General features: G+C 40.9%; 1 protein-coding gene across 1 annotated transcript in view; it reads left to right on the top strand.

The window, feature by feature from the left end:
- Positions 1–22,500, top strand: part of LOC130244139 (ryanodine receptor 3-like) — a 72,189-nt gene that overhangs the window by 49,383 nt on the left and 306 nt on the right. The window contains exons 13-21 of the mRNA XM_056476421.1: positions 553–674; positions 5,311–5,491; positions 7,574–7,709; positions 8,605–8,700; positions 15,325–15,443; positions 15,661–15,794; positions 17,450–17,691; positions 18,707–18,899; positions 19,050–19,266. Of these exons, the coding sequence (XP_056332396.1) occupies positions 553–674; positions 5,311–5,491; positions 7,574–7,709; positions 8,605–8,700; positions 15,325–15,443; positions 15,661–15,794; positions 17,450–17,691; positions 18,707–18,899; positions 19,050–19,266 (1,440 nt within the window). The remainder of the gene's footprint in view (positions 1–552; positions 675–5,310; positions 5,492–7,573; positions 7,710–8,604; positions 8,701–15,324; positions 15,444–15,660; positions 15,795–17,449; positions 17,692–18,706; positions 18,900–19,049; positions 19,267–22,500) is intronic.

Consider the following 22,500-nt stretch of genomic DNA (forward strand, 5'->3'; position numbering starts at 1 on the left):
AATAGAAAAGCTTTTGTCCTAATGCTGCTTCAGAATGCATGCTCGCTCTTTTTGCCTTCAGAAATGACCAAAGATTGAATATAATTATCCTTATTTCTCAGTAGTTTCAATATTTAGCTTAAATATTATTAAATTAAACACTTCAGTTTACCAAAGAACATTCTTACATTTCAAAATCTTCTTTAATGTTAGTCATTCTTGTTGCTGTTTGTGCAGTAGGTAAATAACTGTGTTTGTTTTTGTACATTTTAAGATATTTCTATTTTGTGAGAGTCCCACAAGTAATTATATTCTCCCCGCACTACATGAGAAACGCACTGCCTTCACTTGGATTCATTCAGCAAATTATTTTCTAGCTGTTGAGTCTGCATGGGTGGTAGACTCGCTCTCGCAGTGCATTGTGGAATTGATTGAGTGCGCTTCAGAATGTCTGTTATAGTTTTGGACACCACTAGAAAGGGCTGCTCCCTCAAATAGTGCACTATTAAGGGTATGAGGACGATTCCAGATACAGCTCTTAAGTAAGCAGCTGGTCTTCTGTGTGTGTCTCAGGCGTGTCTTCATTCAGAAGGACACATGGATGATGGTCTGACGTTACAGCGCTGTCAGCACGAGGAGTCGAGAGCGGCTCGCATCATCCGCAACACTACACGACTCTTCAGCTGCTTCATCAGGTACACACACACACACACACACCAGTCTGACTGATAAAAACATTCTGCATCCCAAATGACACACTATGCACTTATACACTCAACTGTGAAGTGTAGAGTTCGGTGTCGTCCTAAATGGAGCACTAATGTTTTTTTTTTTTTTTCTAAACAAATTCAAACCATTTCCTAGGTGATGATTAGGGAATTTAATTAGGGAATTAATACCAAACTACCAAATATTATGAGTATAACCGCATTCACCATCAGGGGGCGGCATAATCACTTATGAGGGAGAATATTGCTTTCACTATCCAAAATAAATAAAATAATCCAAACTCAGTTTCAGATGGCTCCGTCCCTTCATTATCAGCTCCTCCCCTTCATCAGTCACCCTGCCACTTCATAATTAGCCCCTCCTCTTCATTAGTAGCTCTTCCCATTTATCATCAGCCCCTCCGTCATTAGTAGCTCCTCCTATTCATCATTAGCCCTTCCACTTCATCGTCAGCCCAGCTGCTTCATTAGTAGCCCCGCCCCTTCATTAGTAGCCCCACGCCTTAATTATCAGCTCTTCCCTTACATTAGTAGCTTTTTCCATTCATCATCATCCCTATGCTTCATTAGTAGCCTCTCCCATTTATCAACTCCTCCTCTTCATAAGTAGCTCCTCCCATTTATCATCAGCCCACCCCTGTCATTAATAGCTCCACCCATTTATCAGCAGCTACTTCCCTTCATCAGTAGCTCCTCCCATTCGTAATTAGCCCCTCCCCATCATTAGTAGCTCCTCCCAGTCATCATCTGTCCCTCTGTCATTAATAGCTTCTCCTATTCATCATTAGTCTCTCTTCATCATCAGCCCTGTCCCTTAATTAATAGCCTCGCCCCTTCATTAGTAGCTCTACCCCTTTTTCTTATCAGCCCCCCTGTCATTAATGGCTCCACCCATTCATCAGCCCCTCCCCTTCATTAGTAACTCCTCCCCTTCATCATCAGCCTCTCCCCTTCACCATCAGCCCGTCAGCTTCATTAGTAGCCCTGCCCTTTCAAAATTAGCCCCTCCCCTTCATTAGTAACCTGCCCCTTGATCATCCCCTCCCCTTTATTAGCAGCCCCTTCCCTTCATCTGTAGCTCCTCCCATTCATAGTCAGCTTCTCAGCTTCATTAGTAGCCCTGCTCCTTTACAATTAACCCCTCCCCTTCATCAGTAGCCTGCCCCTTGATCATCCCCTCCCCTATATTAGCAGCCTCTTCCCTTCATCTGTAGCATCTCCCATTCATAGTCAGCTCCTCAGCTTCATTAGTAGCCCTGCTCCTTCACAATTAACCCCTCCCTTTCATTAGTAGCTTCCCCCTTTGATCATACCCTCCCCTTCATTAGTAACTCCTTATTCATCATCAGCCCCACCCCTTCACCATCAGCCGCTCAGCTTCATTTGTAGCTCCTCCCATTTATCATCAGCCCAACCCTGTCATTAATAGCTCCACCCATTTATCATCAGCTACTTCCCTTCATCAGTAGCTCCTCCCATTCATCATTAGCCTCTCCATCATCAGCCCCGCCCCTTAATTAATAGCCTCACCCCTTCATTAGTAGCTCTACCCCTTTTTCTTATCAGCCCCTCTGTCATTAATGGCTCCACCCATTCATCATCAGCCCCTCCCATTCATTAGTAACTCCTCCCCTTCATCATCAGCCTCTCCCCTTCACCATCAACCCGTCAGCTTCATTAGTAGCCCAGCCCTTTCACAATTAGCCCCTCCCCTTCATTAGTAGCCTACCCCTTAATCATCCCCTCCTCTTTATTAGCAGCCCCTTTCCTTCATCTGTAGCTCCTCCGATTCATAGTCAGCTCCTCAGCTTCATTAGTAACCGTGCTCCTTCACAATTAGCCCCTCCCTTTCATTAGTAGCTTCCCCTTGATCATCCCCTCCCCTTCACCATCAGCCCCTCAGCTTCATTAGTAGCCCTGTCACTTCATCATCAGCACATCCCTTCCTTTAGTAGCCCTGCCCCGTCACCATTAGCCCATCCTCTTTATAAATAGCCCCTCCCCTTCATTGGTAGCTCAGTTCCTTCATCATTAGCCCTTCCCCTTCATTAGTAGCCCCACCCTTTCATCATCAGCCCCCTCCCAACAACCCAACTAGACCACACCCCTTTTTTGTATACCAGTACTTTCTAGACACGCCCCCTTAATACTGATTGGCTGCAGGTGTGTTTTAGGAACTTTGTTCGACAATGTGTTTTGCTTCAACACACTTTCAACACAACACACAAAAGAGTACAGCATAACAACACAACACAACATGCAACACATGTGACACAATGTGACAACTGGCAAAACACACTTACAAACACGTAACAAACGACAACATACAGCACACTCACAACACAAAGTACACACAGTGCACACAAGTCTCACAAAACACATCTCACACACACACACACACACACACACAAAACACTTACCACACAACAGGACAGCACACAAATAACAAAAAGTACACACACAATATATGCACATACAACATACAACCCACACAGAACAGCAAAACACACACATACACAAAACATAAAACAACACAACACAAAAAAAACATTACAGCATAACAAACGGAGCACACAACAAATGACACCACTCAAAACATGCAACAAACACACTCACAACAACTGACATGACACACTCACAACACAAAGTACAAACACAATGTACACAAAACACACTACACACGCGCATACAACACACGACACACAACAAAATGTGTACACACTGCTCAAGAACACACAATATACAACATAATGCACACAAAACACAACACAACACACATGTGCTGTGCATGTTTTGTCAGTAGGCCGTATGCGCATCACAACTATGACATCGCTGCCTAATCAATCGACTATTGATAAAACTCATTAATCAGTCACTGATTAATCACTCAAATGTGTAGAAATGTGAATGAATCTCCCTCATTGTGCTGCCAGATGGTTCATCAGTTCACACACACACACACACACACACACACACACACACGTCTGGCTATTTTTATCTCTCACATGCGTCTTGACTGTTCTGCGTGAGTGAGCAGAGTTGTGCTCCTGATGGCTCCACTCCAGCCATTTACACATCACAACACACACATACAACACTTACAACACAATAGACACACACAAAATACACACATACACACACACACCACATAAAAACATGCATATAACACAACCCACAATACACAACAGCATACAAGACACTGAAACAAATGTACACACAACTCACCAGACACAACACAACACACACTCACACACATACAACACTTACAACACAATAGACACACACAAAATACACACATACACACACACACACACACACCACATAAAAACATGCATATAACACAACCCACAATACACAACAACATACAAGACACTGAAACAAATGTACACACAACTCACCAGACACAGCACAACACACACTCACACACATACAACACTTACAACACAATAGACACACACAAAATACACACATACACACACACACACACACCACATAAAAACATGCATATAACACAACCCACAATACACAACAACATACAAGACACTGAAACAAATGTACACACAACTCACCAGACACAACACAACACACACACACACACACCAACACACACACACACACCACATAAAAACATGCATATAACACAACCCACAATACACAACAACATACAAGACACTGAAACAAATGTACACACAACTCACCAGACACAGCACAACACACACTCACACACATACAACACTTACAACACAATAGGCACACACAAAATACACACATACACACACACACACACACCACATAAAAACATGCATATAACACAACCCACAATACACAACAACATACAAGACACTGAAACAAATGTACACACAACTCACCAGACACAGCACAACACACACATACAACGTACAACACATAACAAAATGCAGTGTGCACAAAATACACACACAAAACATAACACACACGTACAACACACCCCACAATACACAACATACACATGCAACACACCCTACATATCATACAATACAACACACATTCAACACAACCCACAAAAGTACATAGAGCACACACACAACACAAAGTGCACAGCACAACACACACATGCTACACGACAACCGATATACGACAACACAGCAAACAGCACACAACACAGCATCATACAACACAATGTGTGCACAACGTCCGCACGCACGCGCACACACAAACACATACAAGACGACAGGCACACATAACACAACACACTGCACCAATTCACAACACACACATGCAGCACATCCCACATACAATACAACACACTCCACAATACACAACGACATCAAACGGAACGCAATGTACACACAACACAGTACACAACCCACAATACACAACAAACCACACAACACACCAAAACTTGCCACACACAGCACAACAACAACACACAGACACACACAAGCTGTCATACAGCCCTTTTAAAGAGTCCTCAGAGAACTGACCCCCTGCTCTCTCTCTCTCTGCGTGTGTGAGCTCAGTGTGTGTGTGTGTGTGTGTGTGTGTGTGTGTGTGTGTGTGTGTGTGTGTGTGTTTATGTAGAAGCTGACCGTCTCTGATGTTGTGTTGTTGTTTTTTCTGGCAGAGATCTGGACGGTTTGAGTGTGAAGAACCGTGTGTGTGTGGTTCTGCCCATCGAGGAGGTCCTGCAGACGCTCAATGATCTGATCGGATACTTCAGGCTGCCGGACGCCGAGCTGGAGCACGAGAAAAAGCAGATCAAACTGCGCTCGCTCAAGAACCGCCAGAACCTCTTCAAGGAGGAGGTGACACAACCGATTTGATTGTGTTTATTTATTTATATGATTTCTGTGTGGAGTTTGCATGTTCTCCCCGTGTTGGTGTGGGTTTCCTCCGGGTGCTCCGGTTTCCCCCACAGTCCAAACACATGCGCTATAGGGGAACTGATCAACTAAATTGGCTGTAGCGTATGAGTGCGAATGAGGTGTATGGGTGTTTCCCAGTACTGGGTTGCGGCTGGAAGGTCATCCACTGTGTAAAACATATGCTGGAATAGTTGGCGGTTCATTCCGCTGTGGCAACCCCTGATTAATAAAGGGACTAAGCCGAAAAGAAAATGAATGTGTTCTAATGCCTAGTTCACACTACATGATTTTAAATAATTGTAGCCTGTGCCTTTAAATGCAAATGAGCTGGTTATCCCCGCCCACCATTCCCATATGCGTGTGTGTTTCTCATGTGTTACGTCAGATAAACAGCAGTCAGTGACTGAGACAAACACAGATGAAGCAGAGATCCAGTTTATGAGTGAATACCACAGGTATTTGATACTGAGGTTATTTGATGTACACTCACACACACACACACACACACACACACACACACACACACACTTTTAACTTTATACTGTTTTGCCACATCTACTTGAGGCAAATGTGACAGGATACACGTTAATATCCACTGCTATATAGATATCCATTATGCTAACGTACAAAATAAACCAGAATTCCTGTTGTGTGTTTGAAGCAGCCTCGTATATAGTTGTACTGAGACTATCTGGCTGTGGAGACTTGGTACATAGCAATTTTACGGTCTTTTCTTTAACACAGGTATGCTCTGTTTTAAAAACAATACATCTTTTAATCCCAGTTTCTGTGCAAATCCTGTTGTGTGGACATGTTTAAACGTGTTACTACTGAGATATGTTAATACGGACCTCCCAATCAATTTGGTGGGTGGGGGAAATCCGTTCTAATCTATCGATGTGTGTACTATTAGGGGGTAGCCATTATTTGAGCTCTTATTCAATTGCATTATTTATTTTTTTATTTTATGTTTATTGTGAACACTCAGTTGAGTACAATCATACAGCATTTACAGGTACATTTGAATCTCAATATGTGACCTTAAGTGGTATACAGTGTACATACATTATTGTCAGGTGTACTACTCAAATTTAGTAAATTATAGAATGAAAAACAGCATAAAGAGAAAAAAATAATCATAAAATAAATTAATAAATTAATAAATTAATAACTTAATTAATTAATAAACAAATAAATAAATAAATTAGTTAATTAGTAAATTAATAAATAAATTTATTTATTTATTTGTTTATTAATTAATTAAGTTATTAAATTATTTATTTCTTTAATTTAATTTTATTTATTTATTTATTTATTTATTTATTTATTTATTTATAATTTAATTTATTAATTTATTTTATTTATTTTATTTATTAATTAATAAAATAAATAAAATAAATTAAATAAATTAAATAAATTAAATAAAATTAAATAAAATTAAATAAAATTAATTAATTAATTATATAATAATTAATTAAAGCACTATTTACATCCAGGGTGAGAACGCATGTCATCATGTCATCAACTGACCCTCTTCATTACACACATGGGGGCTCCCACAGAATACAATATGAATATGTGTAAGCATATACATGTACACACATTAGCACACATTTATCTCTCAGTTCAGCATCTTCATTCGTTTATAGCAGCAAAATCAGGTCTTCTAACTAAAATATATTCAACCCATTTCCTCTGTTTTGTATAGATTGTACAGATCTCAATAGTTGCATCAGTCCAATTATTTAGGGTTGGTCGCTCTTGCTGTAGCCATTTGTGTGTGATTGCTTTTTTACTGGCAGCCATGAGAGCACGCATCAGGTGTTTATTGTCTGTCCTTACTGTATCTGGATCTACACAGCCAAAATATAACAACTTACTTTCTAGAGGTCCATCTCTTTCAAATATATGTTGCATGATTTATTTCTTGATTTTTTTAAGGTCACGGGTAATCATATAAGGTTAAGTCTTTCACTGCTTGTGGTATTGTGATTTTCAGATTAAATTAGATTTGTTCTTCAGGGGATGCTGTCTCTGGTGTCCAACTGCATCGACCGGCTGAGCGTTTACAACAGCGCGGCTCATTTCAGCGAATGCGCAGGAGAAGAAGCCGGAGTCGCCTGGAAAGACATCCTCAACCTGCTGTACGAGCTGCTGGGTAAGAGCATCGCTAAGCGAAATATGGCCTGCATAATCAGATTACAAAAATCAAGTACTGGTGATTAGAGTAAACTATGGCAACATCAACAGCCTGAGGTATCAAGACATGTGTGCTGCCCATTACATTACAAACCACAGGAGAGGGACAATTCTCCAGCAGGATAGCGCTCCTTCTCATACTTCAGCCTCCACATCAAAGCTCCTGAAAGCAAAGATGGTCAAGGTGCTCCAGGATTGGCCAGCCCAGTCACCAGGCATGAACATTATTGAGCACATCTGGGGTAAGATGAAGGAGGAGGCGTTGAAGATGAACATAAAGAGTCTTGATGAACTTTGGGAGTCCTGCAAGAAGGCTTTCTTCACCATTCCAGATGACTTTATTAATCAGTGATTTGAGTCATGTCAGAGATGTATGGATGCAGTCCTCCAAGCTCATGATGGAGTCAGACACAATATTCATTCTGTTTCCACTGCAGCATGAGCACATATTCTATACTGGACATTATTGAAGGTTCAGTGAGCAGACTTTAGTCTAAGCAGAGTCAGACCGCACTGTCCTAATTCAATAATTAATTATCATATTTTATTGTGGTAAAATAAGTATATTAATAATAAGTATACATAATCGCACACACACCAACACATATCGATAGTCACAGTCTCTTTCTCTCTGTCACACACACACTTTGCGTCTCCTTGAGGAAGTGTGTGTGTTCTTGAAGGAAGTGACCTTTATAGAGGATATTGGTTGCTTGGCCTGATAATGCTGCAGATGCTTGTGTGTGTGTGTGTGTGTGTGTGTGTGTGTGTGTGTGTGTGTGTGTGTGTGTGTGTGTGTGCGCGTGTGTGTGCTGAGTTGCATTATAACCCATAATTCCCCCTGTGTGTCGCAGCCGCTCTGATTCGAGGAAACCGCAACAACTGCACACAGTTTTCTCACAACCTGGACTGGCTGGTCAGCAAACTGGAGCGGCTGGAGTCGTCCTCAGGTACACCAGCGTGCACGTTTATGAATATTGCAGAAATTAATCATTTTATACATCACGGACACATTAAAGGGATATTGAACATTATTCAAGATGTTTCTGCTTCAAAAATAACACACTCACACACACTCACTCATACACTACAACCAGTTTAGTTGATCAATTCCCCTATAGCGCATGTGTTTGGACTGGAGCACCTGGAGGAAACCCACACCAACATGGGGAGAACATGCAAACTCCACACAGAAATGCTAACCACTGAGCCACTGTGACCATTATAAATCATAAAAACATAAAGGAAGCTTGTTGATATTTTGCAGAATGAAAAAATAAACATTTTTACACATTTCTGCCATTTTTATTGGCTTTTTGTGCCGTTTTAATAGCACAGTTCTACATTTTTGCTTGCAGTTTTTTTTTAATAGAAATATAGTGAGACAAAAGCTCAGACTTTGATTGATTTGGTGTTTAAAATTATTTTAAGCACCAAATTATACACAAATAATTACATTTATTTATTTATTTATTGATCACAGCATTTGCACATCATATTTGTTGCATTTGCATAATGATGACGGTGATTAAACCTGCATTTTTAAGTATTTATGGGTCAATAAGTATTCAAAAATAATATGATTAAATATGAATCGCTCTTGTTTCTCATTTATTATGTAGTTTTTTAATCAATGATATATTTTATTTATTTCTACAGCAGTTTTTGTAATGTATTGTGTTGAAGCAGTTAAACATAAATGAAGAAAAGAGAATAAAAAGCCATGACAATAATAATGAGTAAATAAATAAATAAAGAAATCAAGCATTTCTGCTTACAATGTTATTCTTAATTAGAAGAAATGAACTCTGGAATTGCAAGATATAAATAAAGTCTGAGATTTTTTATATTATATTAAAAACATTTTATAATAAACATGACATTTATAAATACATAATATTTATTATACATAAATACTTATGTCGGGATAAATAATTAAATTAATTAATCAAATAAATACACAAAGCATGTCTGCTTACAATGTTATTTTTAATTGCAAGTAATGAACTCCGCAACTACAAAATAAAAATAAAGAGAGTATTTTTAAAATAAATATATTCTCTAATAAAATTCAAATAATTTATTAATCGTTTCCCAGTTCTGGGTTGCAGCTGGAAGGGCATCCGCTGTGTAAAACATATGCTGGATATGTTGGCGATTCATTCCGCTGTGGCGACCCCGGATTAATAAAGGAACTAAGCTGAAAAGAAAATGAATGAATGAATAATTCATTAATTACTAAAAATAATCACACAGTTTGTTGATCATTAAATCCTCATATCATACTGATTTCTGAAGGATCTGCAGACTAAAGTAGAGATGCAGAAAATGAGGCTTTACATCACAGTAATAAAACACATTTTGCTATATTATATCACAGATAACATAGTAAAATTATAATAATATCACACTGTATTTTTGATTACCTATAATGCAGACCTGCTCAGTAAAGAGACTTATTTTTGGGTAACCCTTTACTTGAAGGGGTGTTCATAAGACCAGTCACATGATGTGACACATGAATGTGAATGAGATATTATGTGTACTTATAACAACTGTAATCAAGTGTAAATGCAAAGACGACATTGCATATAATAAACATACATCACAAGCTGTTTTTGTTGTTGTCATGACAACTTGTCATTACCAAGACAAGAAAGCGTCATAAATCCGTCATAAACATGATTGCCATGAAGTTTTCAGTGGAACAAACCTGTAATTGTCATTAAAATATCTCATTAAAAGTGCCACGGCCCTGTCAAATCATTTATAAGAGTGTTATTAATATTTAATGACGTTTAAATGACAAATTCAGCTTGTTCCACTATAAATGTGGTCAAACTATATGGATGCATGCATTCATTCATTCATTCATTCATTTAATTTATTCAAGCATTCGTGCATTCATTCATGCATTTATTCATTCCATGTATGCGTGCATTCCTTCAATCATGCATTCATTTCATTTATGCATCCATTCATTCATTATTCATGTATTCATTAATTTTATTTATTAGATTAGATTAGATTAGATTCAACTTTATTGTCATTACACATGTACAAGAACAAGGCAACGAAATGCAGTTTAGGTCTAACCAGCAGTGCAATAGCAGCAAGTGCAGGATACAGGTATAAGTTATAAAGTGCAGTTATAGAAAAACTATGGTGATATTTACAGATGGATGTACTATTAACATTATATACAGGTTGTATTAGCTATGAACAGATTTACAATAAATGAATATATGTACAGGATGCTATTAATAGCAGAAGTGTGCAGATAGATAAACATAATTACAAATGTCCATGTACAGTGGGTATGTAGAGTTCAAATAAATGAATCAAATGAATTAAATGTGCAAATGTTAAATAGTGCAGTGATTGTGAGGAGTATAAGTTAGAGGAATGTGGGAGTGTATTGGGGAGGCAAAAGAGTCAGTGAGGGGCAGAGTTCAAAAGGAAGACAGCTCTGGGGAAAAAGCTGTTCCTCAGTCTGCTGGTTTTTGTCCGGGGGAGCCTGAAGCGCCTGCCGGTAGGCAGGAGAGAAAACAGTCTGTGAGCAGGGTGAGAAGTGTCCTTAAGAATACTGCGTGCTCGGCACAGACAGTGTTTCTTCTGGATGTCCACAATGGTTGGCAGTGTAGTCCCTGTGATGCGTTGGGCAGTTTTCACCACCCGCTGCAGTACCTTACGCTCAGCAACAGAGCAGCTTCCATACCAGACTGTGACACAGTTGGTCAGGATGCTTTCTATTGTGCAGCGGTAGAAGTTCACCAAGACGGCTGATGAAAGCTGGTTCTTCTTAAGTTGCCTCAAGAAGAATAGGCGCTGGTGAGCCTTCTTGACCAGGCTGGAGGTGTTGGTGGTCCAGGAAAGGTCCTTAGAGATGTGGGTCCCCAGGAACTTGAAGGATGAGACAGGCTCAACGGCCATCCCATTGATGTGGATGGGATCATGCGAGCCTGTTCGTCCCTTCCTGAAGTCCACAATAAGCTCCTTGGTCTTGTTGGTGTTAAGGAGCAGATTATTGTCGGTGCACCAGGTGGCCAGATGCTGTATCTCCTCCCTGTAGGCAGTCTCATCATTATTGCTGATTAGACCAATCACTGTGGTGTCATCTGCAAATTTGATGATGGTGTTGGATCTGTTCACAGGCCTACAGTCGATGGTAAAAAGGGAGTAGAGGAAGGGGCTCAGCACGCAGCCCTGTGGTACACCAGTGTTGAGTGTGACGGTGGTGGAGCAGATGTGGCCTGATCTAACATTCTGAGGTCTGTTAGTCAGAAAGTCCATAACCCAGTTGCAGAGAGACGTGTCGATATCCAGGTCTCTGAGTTTGATCAGTAACTTAGAGGGTATGACAGTGTTGAATGCTGAGCTGAAGTCAACAAACAGCATTCGTGCATAAGTGTTTTTATTGTCCAGGTGTGTGAGTACAGAGTGCAGTGCTATGGAGACGGCATCTTCTGTGCTCCTGTTGCCACGGTAGGCAAACTGATGTGGGTCCAGTGTGGATGGCAGAGAGTCTTTCAGATGTGCCAGGACCAACCGCTTGAAGCACTTCATGATGATGGGTGTGAGTGCTACAGGGCGGTAGTCATTCAGGCATGTTGGGCTGGAGTGTTTGGGCACTGGCACAATAGAGGTGGTTTTAAAGCATGTTGGCACAGTTGCTAGGTTAAGTGACAGGTTGAAAATGTCTGTGAATACCCCAGCGAGCTGTTCTGCACATGCTTTGAGGACGCGCCCAGGGATACCGTCTGGTCCAGCAGCCTTACGCACATTGATCCGACTCAGTGCGGTGTAGACTTCTGAGGAGGTGAGTGTGATAGTTGAGTGGTCGGTTGAGGAAGTGTTCCTGGTGTAGGGTTCTGTATTGTCTCTTTCAAAGCGGGCATAAAAGTCATTTAGCTCGTTCAGGAAGGAGACATTTGTGGCTGTGGGGGTGGACTGGCTGGGTTTGTAGTTGCTGATGGCCTGGATGCCCTGCCACATGCGCCGAGGATCAGAGTTGGAAAAGTGCTCCTCTAGCTTTAGCTTGTAGCAGTGCTTGGCCTTTTTGATGCCCCTCTTCAGATTAGCCCTGGAAGTGCTGTAGGCCTGTGCATCCCCTGATCTGAAGGCAGTGTTGCGTGCCTTCAGCAGGAGGCGCACCTCCTTGTTCATCCATGGCTTTTGATTTGGGTATGTGGTGATCTGTTTCTGGGTTGTAACACTGTCTATGGTGGTGTTGATATATTCCAGAACAGAGGAAGTGTAACTGTCAATGTCTGTGTGAGAGCCACATGTGGCCTGGGAAGCAAACATACTCCAGTCTGTGTGTTCAAACCTGTCCTGGAGTGTGGAGTCCACCCCCGCTGGCCACACTTTGATGGTCCTTACTGATGGCTTCACACGGTTGACGATGGGTGAGTACTTGGGGGTGAGAAACAAACAAAGGTGATCTGATTGACCCAAGTGGGGGAGGGGGGTCACAGCGTATGCTTCAGCCATGTTTGTGTAAACTTGGTCTAAAGTTTTGTTTCCCCTTGTGTGGCAGAAAATGTTTTGATGGAATTTGGGGAGCACTGTCTTTAAGTTTGAGTGATTAAAATCCCCCGCAACAATAAAAGCAGCCTCCGGGTGAGCAGTCTGTTGTTTGCTGATGGCTGCATGAAGTTCATTCATAGCGAGCTTGGAATCAGCGTCGGGAGGGATATAAGCAGCAGTTATTATGGTGGAGGTGAACTCCCGTGGCAGATAAAATGGTCTACATTTAATTATTAGAAATTCCAGGTTAACAGAGCAATGTCTCCCAACGACGACAGAGTTTGTGCACCAAGCTTTGTTAATATAAATGCATAATCCTCCGCCGTTCTGTCTGCTCGGAATGTTTGATGCTCCGTTAGCGATATAGCGTTGTCTGGTATCCCGCTGTTTAGCCATGTTTCTGTGAAAATCATGACATTACAGTTCCATAATCTTTTGCTGTGGTTGATGCGCAGTCGAATCTCATCCATTTTGTTCACCAGTGACCGTACATTGGCGAGAAAGATGCTGGGTAAAGAGAGCCGGTGTGGTGTTAGCTTTAGCTTGGCTCTTAGCCCGCCGCGCTTCCCCCGTCTTTGTTTACGTTCTCTGCACCGCCTTCGAGCACTTCCGCCCGGCCGTGGAGGGCTCTGAGGCCCGGGTGTTCTGGCGATCTCAGGGATGAGTCGAAGATTGTTAATAAAACTGTCCGGAATGCACAATCCAATATCCAAGATGTCCTGTCGGGTGTACGATGTAAAGGCACTGCTGTTCTGCACGAACAGACCCGAAATGAGCAGGAATAATACTGCAAAATTGCAGAAACTGGAGAGACGCTGGGTTTCGCGAACTGAACGCGCCGCCATCTTGCCGTCAGAAGAATTCAAGAATTCGTTCATGCATTTATTCATGCATTTATTCATTTCATGTATGCGTGCATTCCTTCAATCATGCATTCATTTCATTTATGCATCCATTCATTTATTATTCATGTATTCATTAATTTTATTTATTCAAGAATTCATTCATGCATTTATTTATTTCATCTATGTATTCATTCATTCATTAATCCATCCATTCATTCATTTAATTTATTAATGTATTTATTCATTCATTCATGCATTACATTTATGCATGCATACATTCATAAATCCTTGCATTTAATCATTTATATCATTTATATTTATATTGTTATTAATATTTAATGACGTTTAAATGACAAATTCAGCTTGTTCCACTATAAATGTGGTCAAACTATATATATGTTATTGACTGTGCTGTGCATTTATTTTGTATTTATAATGGCCTTATGACAATCAAGCTGGCTGTTGCTAGATCGGATATGCACTGGCACTGCGTCGCCTGTTAACGAGAATTATTTATATTATTTATTAAATTTCCCATTTATTTTATCCTATTAACCCCAGTAATTCACAGAACTGTAAAAACAGCAGCTGTATCGAGTATTATATATGTTATCTATTAAATTACCCAATAAATTGTATTTTTTAACGCCTAACGCCCACCCCAACCCTAAACCCAACCATCACAGTACTGTAAAAATATCAATTATTGTTATACTAAGTCATAATGTTGCTATATTGATGTGCATACCGCACTTCCGGCCGGCCGCGTATCTGACTTTACCAATCATGTTTATGACAGAGTTATGACAGGCTTTGTTGTCTTGGTAACTTGTCACAACAACAACAACAAAAACAGTTTGTGATGCATTTGTTTATGTCAAGTTCTCATCACAAACAGTGTCGTCTTTACATTTAAAATGTCATACCTGAGCAAACGACACTTAATAACAGCTGTCATAAGCATGCATAAAACCTCATTCATGTGTCATGTCACATCATAAAGGTTTCATGACAGTCTTATGAACACCTCTTCAAGAAAAGACTTACCAAGGGATGTTTTTTAACAGTTATCAACTGCTGACTTTAGAGCAGGCCTGCTGGAAGATGCATGTTGATGTGTGTGCGTGTGTCTGTGTGCGTGTGTGTGTGTGTGTGTGCGTGTGTGCGTGTGTGTGTGTGTGTGTGTGTGTGTTTTCTCAGGGATTCTGGAGGTTCTTCACTGTATCCTGATCGAGAGTCCTGAAGCTCTCAACATCATCCAGAGAGGACACATCAAAACCATCATCTCTCTGCTTTACAAACACGGCAGAAACCACAAGGTGTGTGTGTGTGTGTGTGTGTGAGCGCGTGCGTGCATCTCAGAAATAAGACCTCAGAAATACAAAGCGCATAATAATAATACTTTTTATTTAAAGGTGCCCTTCTGGCAACTCAAGGACACTGTGTGTGTGTTTGAGAACAGTCATAATTTGTCTGTGTGTGCGCGTGTGTGTTTGAGAAAAGTCATAATTTGTCTGAATGTGTGTGTGTGTTCAGATACTGGACGTCCTCTGCTCTCTCTGTGTGTGTAATGGTGTCGCTGTCAGAGCCAATCAGAATCTGATCTGTGATCACCTGCTGCCCAGACGAGACCTGCTGCTGCAGACGCGACTGGTCAATGACGTGCAGAGGTCAGACTACACACACAGATCCACACACACTCGCCTTCATCAGCTCTGCATTCTGTGTTTGTTTGGTTTGGTTGGGTTTTTTGTCTTTTTTTTGTTCCTTTATTGTTGTCTTTTTGTCTTCGTTGATTTATGATGATTCACTGTAAATGTATTTGATTAGGATTGTTTTAAAGAATTAGTAAACTGGATTTGTTTACATTCGATCGATTAATCAATTGATCGCTCGTTTGTTCGTGCATGCATTTCATTCATTCATTCAATCATGCATTCATTCATTTCATTCATGCATCCGTTCATTTATTGATTAATTCATTACATTCTTGCATGCATTCATTTTGTTTATTAATTAATTCATTAATTCATTTAATTTATTCAAGCATTCGTGCATTCATTTATGCATTTATTCATTCCATGTATGCGTGCATTCCTTCAATCATGCATTCATTTATTCATTTCATTTTTGCATCCATTCATTCATTAATTCATGCATTCATTCATTTTATTTATTCAAGCATTCGTTCATGCATTTATTCATTTCATGTATGTATTCATTCATTCTTTCTTTCATGCATTCATTCATTCATTCAATTTATGCATTCATTCATTCATTCATTCATTCATGCATTCATTTATTTAATTCATTCATTCGTTCATTTGTTGATTAATTAATTTTATTCATGCATGCATTCATTTTGTTTATGCATTCATTCATTTAATTTATTCATGCATTCATTCATTTCATTTATGCATTCATTAATTCATTAATTCATGCATTCATTCATTAAATTTATTAATGTATTTATTCATTCATTCATGCATTCCATTTATGCATGCATTCATACATTAATCCATGCATTCATTCATTTAATTTCTTAAAGCATTCATGCATTTATTAATTTTATCTATCTATGCATTAATTCATTAATTCATTCATTCATTTAATTTATGCATGCATTCATTCATTAATTCATGCATTCATTCATTTAATTCATTAAAGCATTCATGCATTAATTGATTTTATCTATCTATTCATTCATTCATTAATTTCATTTATGCATGCATTCATTCATTAATTCATGCATTCATTCATTTAATTTCTTAAAGCATTCATGCATTTATTGATTTTATCTATCTATGCATTCATTCATTCATTCATTTATTCATTCATTTCATTTATGCATGCATTTATTCATTAATTCAATTCATGCATTCATTCATTTCATTTATTAAAGCATTCATGCATTAATTGATTTTATCTATCTATTCATTCATACATTCATTCATTCATTCATTTAATTTATGCATGCATTCATTCATTAATTCATGCATTCATTCATTTAATTTCTTAAAGCATTTATGCATTTATTGATTTTATCTATCTATGCATTCATTCATTTATTCATTCATTCATTCATTCATTTATGCATACATTCATTCATTAATTCATGCATGCATTCCTTCATTCATTTATGCATCTATTCATTCATTAGTTCATTTCATGTATTCATTCATTCATTCATTCATTCATTCAGTGAAAAGTACATTTAAATGAATACTTTGCTAGTGTATTTTTTTTAATTCTCTTTTACCTGTGATATATGGTATATCTTAGATGAATGTGTTACCTATGCATTATTGTGTGTGTGTGTGTGCAGCATGAGGCCCAATATCTCAGTGGGTGTGAGCGAGGGATCTGCTCAGTACAGGAAGTGGTATTTTGAGCTGGTGATTGATCATGTTGATCACTTCCTGACGGGGGAGCCGTCGCACCTGCGGGTGGGCTGGGCCTCCGCTAAAGGCTACGCTCCTTATCCCGGCGGGGGGGAGGGCTGGGGCGGGAACGGCGTCGGGGACGACCTGTACTCATACGGCTTTGATGGACTACACCTGTGGTCAGGTACACACACACATATAACATAAACACTTTCACACTGAAAAACACAGAGACATATACACGTACACACACACACACACACACACACACACACACGTACACACACACACATGTATAAATACACACACACGTGTATATATATGCACACATACTGTACATGCACACATGTATAAACACACACACACAGACTGACAGACAGACACACATACACATGCACACACATATAACACAAACACTTACATACACAGAGAAAGACACACACACACACACACATACATGAACACATACACGCACACACATATACACATGCATGCAGGCACACGCACAATCAGACAGACACATACACGCATACATGCACACACATATACACATGCACACACACAGATGCATACACACACATACTCACTCACACATACGCTCACCGAAGACACACACACTCATATACACGTAGATGCTTACACATGCACACATGCACATACACAAATACATACACACACACACACACACAAATAGACACACACAGACAGACATACACACATGTATATACACAGACAAACACACGCACATAAACACACATGAACACACAAAGGCAGACAAACACACACATACAAACACAGAGACAGACACGCACACACATGCATACGCACACACATACACTTACTCACACACACGCACACACATGCATACACACACACTTACACAGACAGACACCCAAATACAGTCACTCATATGGATGCACACACATGCATACGCACACACATACACTTACTCACACACACGCACACACATGCATACACACATACACAGACAAACATGCACATATACAGACAGAAACACAGACACACACACACACACACGCACATACACTCATTCACAGACACACACACACGTTCACATGCAAGCAGGCTTATTTCTATGGCTTAATTGAACCAAGATGGACCTTATGGCTGTTTTAGTACTGCAGTGTCCCTCATGTGTGTATTGTTGTGTACTGCTGGTGTGTGTGTGTGTTCTGCAGGTCGTATCCCGAGGACCGTGGCGTCTGTAAAGCAGCACATTCTGGCGTCTGATGATGTGGTGAGCTGCTGTATGGACCTCAGCGCTCCCAGCATCTCCTTCAGGATCAACGGGCAGCCGGTGCAGGGCATGTTCGAGAACTTCAACACCGACAGCCTGTTCTTCCCCGTGGTCAGCTTCTCCGCCGGCGTCAGGTACAAACACACACATTAGATATGCGTCCATACAGACATGTCCAGCAGTCTTTTAATGACACGTCTGAGTGGATCATGTGTCATTTGGCACGCAGCTATTGTTTTGAATGGGGGAAAAGTCTCAACTCTCGGATCTGTGTGTGTTTTCAGGGTTCGCTTCCTGCTGGGCGGGCGGCACGGAGAGTTTAAGTTCCTGCCGCCGGCGGGTTACGCGGCCTGCTGTGAAGCTCTGCTCCCCCGAGAGAAGATGAAGGTGGAGCCGGTGAAGGAGTACAAGAGGGATGCAGACGGAGTCAGAGATCTGCTGGGGAACACACACTTCAACACACAGGCTTCATTTATACCCAGACCAGTGGATACATCACAGGTACACACACAAATGCTTCACCACACAGGCATCCTTCATACCCAGACCAGAAAGAGGTTGGTACAGTAAAGCATTTCCCATTGTGTAGTGTTGTCGTTCCTGTACACAACTGTTACAACCCCTGGGCAGTCTAAGGGAGTGGGGTTGCACACTTGACCAAGGATCTGGTTCAAATGAACACTTAAAGAACAGTGCACTCAAAGTATCGACCACAAACAAGAATTGCTGTGCAAATAAAGGGATTTATCACAGGTGGTGATAAGTGAAGCAGTGAGTGAGCTATTTACAGTATTCACAACCAAAACAAAACATAAATTAGAAAGACTGGCTATGGGTGGTGCTAGAGCAAAGAAACAATCAAAACCAAACAGTCTTACTTATATCAAATCCACTCTAAACTAGTCTAATAAAGCAAAAGAAATCTTCAACATCCAAAGACGTCTTACCTAAACTACACTAACTATCCACTTCATCAAAAATACACGGGTTGGCGCTCGCCCTCTTTCCTAGTGTATCTCTAGACAGTTGAACTCCTATGTGTTGAAATGTATGTCACGTGACCTACTTACCTACCAGTCTGACATCCGACAGCCGCACCATCAGCACTGGTGCCCCCCAGGGATGTGTTCTCTCCCCACTGCTCTTCTCCCAGTACACCAACGACTGCACTGCAAAAGACCCCTCCATCCAACTCATCAAGTTTGCAGACGACACTACTGTTATCGGCCTCATCCAGAACGGTGACGAGTCTGCATACAGACAAGAGGTGGAGCGGCTGACTTTATGGTGCAGATACAACAACCTGGAGCTGAACACACTTAAAACAGTGGTGATGATAGTGGACTTCAGGAGAAACCCCCTGCACTCCCCCCCACTCACCATCATGAACAGCACTGTGGCTGCAGTAGAGTCATTCCGGTTCCTGGGCACCACCATCTCTCAGGATCTGAAGTGGGACATTCATATAGACTCTATTGTGAAGAAAGCCCAGCAGAGACTGTACTTCCTTCGTCAGCTGAGGAAGTTCAACCTGCCACAGGAGCTGCTCGTACAGTTCTACTCAGCTGTCATCCCATCCATCCTCTGCACTTCAATCACCGTCTGGTTCGGCTCAGCTGCCAAACCCGACCTCCGTAGACTACAGCGAATAGTCCGGACTGCTGAACGAATCACTGGCACAACCCTTCCTACACTTCAAGAACTGTACTCTTCCAGAGTGAGTAAAAGGGCTCGCAAAATCACTCTGGACGCCTCACACCCAGCACACTACCTGTTCCAACTGTTACCGTCTGGTCGGCGCTTCAGAGCACCGAGCACAAAAACAGCCAGACACAGGAAAAGTTTCTTTCCTCAGGCTGTCTACCTTATGAACAGTTAAATATTCCCCTACTGTGCAATAAATATGTGCAATACTTTCTCATACGCACTTGTACACAGCACCTTATATCAATATACAATGCAATACTCTCTACATTCGCACTTGTACACAGCACCTTATAACCTGTGTATTTATAACAATCTGTACATACAACTCAACATCCAGGTTTCTTGACTAACCGCATCTCTAATTAATGTTTATCGTCTTTTTTATTCCATATTTATTTATTTATTTATTTTGTGTTGTCACTTGTCACTTTATGTACACTGGAAGCTTCTGTAGCCAAAACAAAATCCTTGTGTGTGTGAAGCACACTTGGCAATAAAACTGATTCTGATTCTGATTTCTACCAAACCTCTGTAGGGAAACATGAGGAAAGGAAATGAAAGATGACACAGGCAAGAATAGACAGTGACTAAACCAAAATGACAACACAGTGTAAATAAAGGTGAAGACAAACAATATATCACAACAAAATGGCGATATAATCACAGATTCAATAAGTCAATCAGGCAAGCAAGCAAGCAAGCAAGCTCAGAAACCAACAACAAATCGAGCCAACAAAGACTGCCAAACTGCTGGCAGACACAAAATATATAGTGAGCTTGAGTGATCTGATTGGCTGAGACTGGGACCAAGTCCTTACTGAGGAACCAATCATCATAAGGCAGGGTCAGGATTGGTTGCATTAGGTGGAGGTGAACCAGCCAATCAGGAACAGCAATAGACGTTATAGAAACAACACTTAAAGACGTTTAGGGACTCAGTTTAGTGTTTCAGGTGTAATTCTGTCCCATTCTTCCTGCAAACAAGTCTTAAGGTGGGCAACAGCGCGGGGTCTTCGTTGTCACACATTCTCTATTGTAGACAGGTCGGGACTGCAGGCAGGCTAGTCCAGTATCTGTATCCTCTTCCTCCGCTGCAGGACTCTAATGTGTGCTGAATGTGTTTCTGCATTGTCTTGTTGAAATATGCTCGGGTGTCCCTAGAGAAGAAGGCAGCATATTGTGCTCCAGAATCACGGTGTACTCTTCAGCATTAATGGAGCATCACAGAAGTGGAAGGTTACCTTTAACAAGGGCACTGACACAACCCCAGACTATGACAGACCCTGGCTTTTAGACTTGTTGCTGGGTACAGTCTGGATGATCCTTTTATTCTTTGGTCTGGAGCACACTGGCGTCCATTTCTCCCAAAAATACCTGAAATACTGCTTCATCTGAGCACAGTACATGTCTCCACTGTGAGATGGTCCATCCCAGATGCCTCCGAGCCCAGAGAAGTGGACGGTGCTTCTGGACACTGTTAACATAGGGCTTTCTTTTGGCACGGTACAGGTTTTACTGGCGTTTGTGGATGTGACTCTGTATTGTGGTGCTTGACTAAGGTTTACCGCAGTAGTCCTGAGCCCATGTGGTGATCTGGCTTATAGATGAATGAGGATTCTTGCTGCAGCGCCCCCTGAGGGGTCGGAGGTCACGGTTGTTCAGCTTAGGCTTGCGCTCTTGTCCTTTACACACTGAAACTCCTCCAGATTCTTCAATCTTTAATGATGTTCTGCACTGTTGAAGGTGAAATATCCACATGTCTTCCTCTCTTTCTCTGAGGAACATTGTGTTTAATCAGTTCAGTCATTTCCTCTCGTATTTGTGGACAAACTGGCGATCCTCGGCCCATCTATGCTCCTAAAGGACTAGACCTGCACTGATGCTGCTTCTGTACCAGATCATAATCACAATCACCTGTGGACATCACCTGTTTCAGATCACATACTTATTTCAGCAGTTTACCTGATCACTGCCCTAAACTGCTCCTGACACAACACTATTTGAAATGTGTTGCAAGAACCAAAATTG

The sequence above is a fragment of the Danio aesculapii genome, chromosome 17 (genome assembly GCF_903798145.1).
Source record: "Danio aesculapii chromosome 17, fDanAes4.1, whole genome shotgun sequence".
Lineage (NCBI taxonomy): Eukaryota > Metazoa > Chordata > Actinopteri > Cypriniformes > Danionidae > Danio > Danio aesculapii.